The sequence below is a fragment of the Solanum dulcamara genome, chromosome 2 (genome assembly GCF_947179165.1).
Source record: "Solanum dulcamara chromosome 2, daSolDulc1.2, whole genome shotgun sequence".
NCBI classification, from domain to species: domain Eukaryota; kingdom Viridiplantae; phylum Streptophyta; class Magnoliopsida; order Solanales; family Solanaceae; genus Solanum; species Solanum dulcamara.
In genome coordinates, this window is record NC_077238.1 from 13,330,595 (window position 1) to 13,337,376 (window position 6,782).

The 6,782-nt window shown below is 34.7% G+C and overlaps 1 protein-coding gene across 1 annotated transcript; it reads right to left on the reverse strand.

Moving 5' to 3' along the window:
* Window positions 1–1,012: 1,012 nt before the first annotated feature.
* LOC129880351 (1,4-dihydroxy-2-naphthoyl-CoA synthase, peroxisomal) lies at window positions 1,013–5,881 on the reverse strand. The gene is made up of 9 exons (XM_055954342.1): window positions 5,455–5,881; window positions 3,577–3,699; window positions 3,038–3,139; window positions 2,834–2,872; window positions 2,630–2,728; window positions 2,279–2,326; window positions 1,998–2,093; window positions 1,585–1,707; window positions 1,013–1,440 (listed from the first exon to the last, which is right to left on the reverse strand). Exons 1-9 carry the CDS (start codon window positions 5,725–5,727, stop codon window positions 1,324–1,326), a joined length of 1,020 nt encoding a protein of 339 aa, XP_055810317.1. The 5' UTR covers window positions 5,728–5,881; the 3' UTR covers window positions 1,013–1,323.
* Window positions 5,882–6,782: the final 901 nt, after the last annotated feature.

Genomic DNA, 6,782 nt, shown 5'->3' on the forward strand with positions numbered 1-6,782 from the left:
ATTTCCACTTACCTTATCTATATAATATTAGAATTTACATTTTCGCTTTCATTTTTCGCTTATTTTGAATTGTTCAGACTCTTAGGCTGACTTGTTTTGGTGGATTAGGCGAGTGCTATCATACCCGAATCCGAGTCGTGACACCGAAGTATTATGAGGGTGCCAGTGCTACCAAAACATAGGTAAGATTTATAGAGTGATGATTAATTAGATCAACTATGTTGTATGAGGTGAAGCGTGGCTAATCAAGAACTCTCACGTTCAGAAGATGAAAGTTGTGAAAATGGATGTTGCGTGCGGTGAATGTGTCGAAAAACTAGAGAAAATAGGATTAGAAATGAAGATATCTGGGTCAAGCTAGGAGTGACCTCAATGGATGACAAGATGTGGGAAGCGAGGCTGTGATAGTTCAGACATGTGAAAAGGAGACGCACGGATGTCCAATGCCAGGTGTGTGAGAGGTTGTCTATAGATGGTTTTAGTAGTGGTAGAGGTAGGCCGAAGAAATATTGGGGAGAGCTGATTAGACAAGACATGACGGAGTTGCAGCTTACTGATATGACCTTACATAAGAGATTCTGGAAGACATGGATTAGGGTAGAAAGTTAGTAGGTAGTAGAGTGTTGTCTTGTTTATCCTTCCATACTAGTAGTCGTAATATTTCTTCTTTAGTTTCTTGTCCGTCTATTTGTGTTACTATCTATTGTGTCTTATACTTCGATTATTGCACTATTCTATTATAGTTGAATTGTTTTATTTACCCAGAATACTATCATGCTTTTTATAGTGTTTCGCCATTATTTCTTCACCTCCGTTATTTCTTTTTCAATCTACTCTAATATGTCTTTCTTTAGGTCAAACATCTATGGAAACAATTTCTCTACCTTCCAAGATAAGGGTATGTTGTAAGTTCTCAGCTGACGGCAATGACAAGTGGAACAGCTTTCATTCTCAACCATCGAAGCTTCTATGGAGAAGTACAAACTTTTCAACTCCTCATGTTGAATTAGAGTTGGACAAAAATGAAATTCAAATAACAACAACATTGTTACAGTTACAACATTCTCAACAACTGCCTTTTACTTACTTTTGTAGTAGTCTCAATCTTGTAGGTACTGTAGTCTTTCACAAACTGCCAATCAGTATTTCGATATGACAATTATGCCTTGATCCCGAGCAAATTGAGGTTGGCTATATGAATTTTCAATATTATTGTCGCTCCATTTGAACCCATTTAAGGAAATTTTATTATTATGGTATAATTAGTACATCATTATATGGAATGCACTAACAGATTACAAACAACAACAACAACAATGGAACTCAAGGCAGCCGGGGAAACTTAGAGAAATCTGGCCGTCTACGTTCGTTGTATGCATTTTTGCCTTCATTGCCTTCTTCAGTTCCATAAAATAGAAGAGTGGCATCTCCCCCCAGTCCCTGACATAATTTTAAAGAAAGAAAATGTGTATCATAACTATTTGCCATTTCGCGACATATATTTGCATACTCAGAGAGTACTGAGCTTGTTTGTTAGCTCTAATATGAGAACATTTTGAAATATAAAGGGAAAGTGAAATGTACCTGAAGTCCAGCATGTCCATCATCAACTGCATTGAGAGCTGATTTTAGCACTCGTATTGCTGTAGGACTATTTCTTAAGATCTCTCTGCACCACTTTATTGTTTCTGCCTCCAACTTATCTAACTATACAAAGGAAACAGGACATTACATTAGAAAACTCCAAGTCATTTCCTGTAACAGAGGGATTACAACTTTCCTAAACTTAAGGCGAGCGACATATTTGTTGCAAGAGTATACTTTTGAGCTAACTGATGAGCATGTTGTGGTAACAGATACTAAGCACTTCAAATCCTTGTAAACCAGAAATTGGAATGCTAATTTTTATTAATATTCTTCTTGATTCCATATTGGCTGTTACACGAACGGATGGCTCTTATGGTCAAGGAAGTAGTAGAGTTAGTCGGTATACTCACTGGAACAACAGTATTTACAAGTCCCATTTTCTCTGCTTCAGAGGCTGTGTAGAATCTTGTCAAAAACCACATTTCACGAGCTTTTTTCGGTCCAACCTGTTCAGCCAGCAAAAGATTAAACCAATATAATCGGAGATTACTTAATGATACATCAGATGCAGTTTGCTTGTATGTTTACACCAATACTTGATCAAGAAGTTCAAATTAACATGAAAAGAGAACTACCAATGAGTTATCCGTAAATTGTATCTTAACGAAAAGAACCAAGGCAAGATGCTCACCAAACGGGACATAATTGAACTTCCATAACCAGCATCAAAACTTCCCACCTGCAATTTGCAAAAGAATCAGATTTCATGAATCCTTGTCTATCATCAATTTCAACCTTATGTAGATTCTTTGTGCAGAAAGGGACAAGAATAATAATAATAATAATAATAAAGTCAAGAAGGCTATAGAATAAGAACAATGGATAGACTTTGTAAATAAGATAAGATATTCGGTCAGCATAGAACATCACTTTGGTCCTAACAGTACTAAACACATGCTCTACAGGTACTTGAATATATGCTCATTTACTAATTTACGCGTTTTCAAGTACACATTTAAAAGGATGTCACCAATAAAAGAACCTTTGGGCCAGTCTGACCAAATATAGCATTGTCTGCTGCAATTGTTAGATCGCAAACCATATGCAAAATGTGTCCTCCCCCGACAGCATAACCTGCAACCTTAGTTGCAACAAAAGCAAAACAGATATTTCAGATAATTGAATTATGTGATATACAGGGACGCCTATTTAAAGCACTTAATAAAAGGAATAAAGAGAACCTTACCATTGCAATTACTGGTTTTGGTAGACGACGAATTTGCACCTATGTAGAAAAGAAGAAGAATAAGGTAAATTTGAAGAGTACAACAACTGAAGCTACCTAAGAACTAAACAGATCAAAAAGTTATCAGTTTCATGGAACTACCTATCTTAAGGCAAAAAGTCGTCTGAAAGGACTTCAAAGACCATGACAGATTACTTTACGTACCTGTAAATCTAAAACATTGAGGCGACCAAAACTTTCAAAATCAGCATAACCATCCTTACTTCTCAATGCCTGATCACCACCACTACAAAATGCCTTTGTACCCTGCATCAAGTCATTCTTGAATACAATGCATGCAGCACAGCCAAATGATACAATCTACTGAAGTTAACTCACTATACAAAGATATCACCACAAGGGCTCAGCTCTAGTCGACAACAAATTCCATTAACTACTTTTATACTCCTACGACATCCCATTTTTTTCTAGAGAAACTCTTGAATGGAACAGAACCACTAGGAGCTCAACTAAAGCTGGTTCGGTGTAAATACACAAGGCTGTGCATTGAAATTCGGTCATTCATTTCTGTCATCAAGTATTAACACATGGTGGCTGAAAGTGAATAGTTGCTAGTATGAGAAATTTATAACATGGCCTAAAGTTCACTTCCTTCACATTTTAAATTGAAATTATTTCACATACATTGAATTCCATAACTTCTTCAATTTTTACATGATATGATATTTCTACAGGAAACTTACCTTTCCTGTGAGGATGATGACTCCCACTGAACCATCATCCCTGGCATCATTGAAAGCACGAATAAGCTCCTTGATGGTGTGAGGTCGGAAAGCATTTCTTCTATCCGGTCTATTGATTGTTATCTACGAGAAGAAAGAAAACGATATTATGTAAACCAAATCTACAGAATTCCAGCTTCCAAGTTTCTTACATTATCAATTCAGGTCACCTCTAGTAGTTGGTAATAGTAATACAGAGATGCAGTGAAAACTAAGAACCTAAGGTTTCTGATAATGATTAGAAAATCGACATCTTAATCATATATGATTTTTCCTTATCTATTCCATGGCATTAGTTCATCAGAATATTTTTGAGGGGCCAGCTAATGCAAGATACTTTACATAATATTGCAGAGAAATACAGTCTCATCCACCATTTAGCCTCTACAAAGTCTCAAAACCTGCACTTACTAAAATGCGCCCTTTCATAGTTGAAGTTTTTGTTATAGGAAAGTTAAGATTGACTCCACAGGCCAATATCATATAAACCCCATGGAGCTCAAGACACAGTTTTTGCACTCGATGTTGTTTGGACACTTCAAAATTTTAATGGGTACATGTTAAATTCTCCAAAAGTAGTGTAGTTTTAGACAATCCTACACGGGTGTGGAAAGAGTCCGTGCAACTTAGGTTGCACTAAACTAAACTCAAAATTTGAGTAAATACACTAGACACATACCAGTCATCTAAAAAAATACTACTCTCTTTGTTCCAGTTTATGTGACAACATTTATTTTTCAATTTGTTCTTCTAATTTTGAGAATAATTTAACTTGAACTTCATCATTTACCATTACTAAGTAACTTTTATAGCCACTCAATCATTATGAAATGTTTAAGACCGCAAGTTTCCAAAAGTCTAGCTTTCTTTCTCAAAGTCTCTGCCTGTCATTATTCAAACTAGGTCACATAAATTGGAACGGAGGAAGTACTCAATTCCAGCTAAATAGCTTCAGTTTACTAACTTTCCCACCTTAAATGAACTAAGAATATCTCATTTTCACATTCTTACAGCACACTATACAATTTTCTTTATGGATCAGTGCAAAAGCATAACACATAAACATACACTCAAACTTGGCATCAGCTTACAAGTAAGCATTCCAACTTTGAGAGTGCTTATCTAGACACTCTTAACCAACAACTAAACATTCCAACTCGTGGACACCTGACATTTGACGTGACACACAATTTTTAACGGTGTCTAGATGATCATTTTGTAAGTTGGAGTATTCAACTAACACAGTAAAAATGAGTTGAACTGTCTAGATGAGCATGCTCAAAGTTGGAGGTTTAAGCTGAGACCAAATTTGAGTGCCTCTTTATGTATTATGTCATCAATAAACATTACTCCATTTATTCCAATTTATATGACTCACTCTTCTTTTTAGTCTGTTCAAAAAAGAATGACACATTTCTATATTTAGTAATAATTTATCTTTAAAATCCTCATTTTACGCTTAATGAGAATTTATAGCCACACAAATTTAATTAGCCTGTTAAGAAGTAGTTAATTAGCTAGTTAGTTACTCAATCAGTTAGTTAGTAATGAGCAAGAAGGTTAGTTGTGAACACTATATAAGATCACACGCCATGAGTAGAAGATTACATTGAATAAGAATTCTCTGCTCATTACTTCCTCTTTTTATCTCTCTACTTTCTCATTCACTTTCTTCCTTCCAAGAACTCATTGTACATGACACAAATTTCAAAAGTGTTTCTTTTGTAAACTTTGTACCCAGTCAAACTACATTGCATAAATTGAGACACGGAGGTACTACTTAGTTTGAAAAAAATTGAAAAATTACAGATAAGAGGGTAAAGATTGTATGAAGAAAACCTTAGCAATTGGTTCACCAACAGCTTTCTCATAAATGATATCAGTAAACTCCTTGGTAGATTCATCAGAAGGAATGAGTCTCCAGACAGGTTCATGATTAGGGACTTCCCCATGAATTTTATGGTAATTATCATTCATGGAAGAGGAGCTACAATTGGAAGACCCAATTGAAGAAACAACATTTTGAGCTAAAGGAACAACAGGCAATAAATGGTTTGCAACTAATGCCACTCTCCTCTTCAAAGTGTTGAGGTCCTCTGACATTCTTGACATTCTTGGTAATTAAAGAAAAAATGTTGATATATTTCAAGGTGGGTAATTTTGTATGTTATGGAGTGAAAAAGATATATATGATGAGTTGATGTGGGTGTTTTCGATTGGTTTGGATAAGATGAGATAAGATGATATATTATTGGGTTTTGACATTATGGAGCCGAAAAGGATGCTGGAAATCCAATGTGTATTTAATTTACTTCCCTATGCCTATAGGAGTTTGGCAATACTATTCTTAAGCTAAGATAGATTAATGATGTTGTTATATAAGTAATTAATTATCTTTTAAATTCATAATCTCTTAAAGGGGTAGATGGTATTAATTGATGTTGTAAAATTTACTCACTGAAAACGAGTTGAAATTTGGGGAGGGTATTATATACGTATCCTTATTTGTATCTTCATAGGATAGATAGTTTGTTTTCGATAGATCCTCGGCATAAGTAAAGCATAACAAAATAAGAAGGAAAAGAGAATACAGTAGAAAATATCGTTAGGCAATGAAATACAAGGCAATAACACGTGTAATTTCATAATTTTTAAAAATTATTTCATAATTTATGTCATTTATTTCATATATATATATATATATAGATATATCAACCAAATCCGAAATTTAAGATTATAAAAAGGTTTAGAAGATGCAAAACAAAAATTGATAAATTCTTGTTTCTTAAATTTCAATTATAAGTGCTAAATTCATTCTAAGATCCTTAGTTGCTGATGAGATTCGAAAATGGAGAAAGAATTTTGAATCCACTATTGTTGAACCTTGAAAAAGCTTGAAGAACAATTAAATGTGTTTGTCAAAATTCTTGGTTGCTGGTCAAATTTATTATTAGGGTTTGGTAACGATGTTGTTGTGAAGTTGTAGTTGAAATTTGAGCCTGATTGGTGCGGATTTGGCTAAATTTTTGTTGAGATCCAAGCTCTTGAAAATGGGTGTCACGATCCAACATACTGGGCCGTACAGACACTTATTTTAATACCTAAGTAGGAAAACTCTCGATCCCCAAACGGTTATAACATGTGGAAGTTTGATGAAATACAAAATA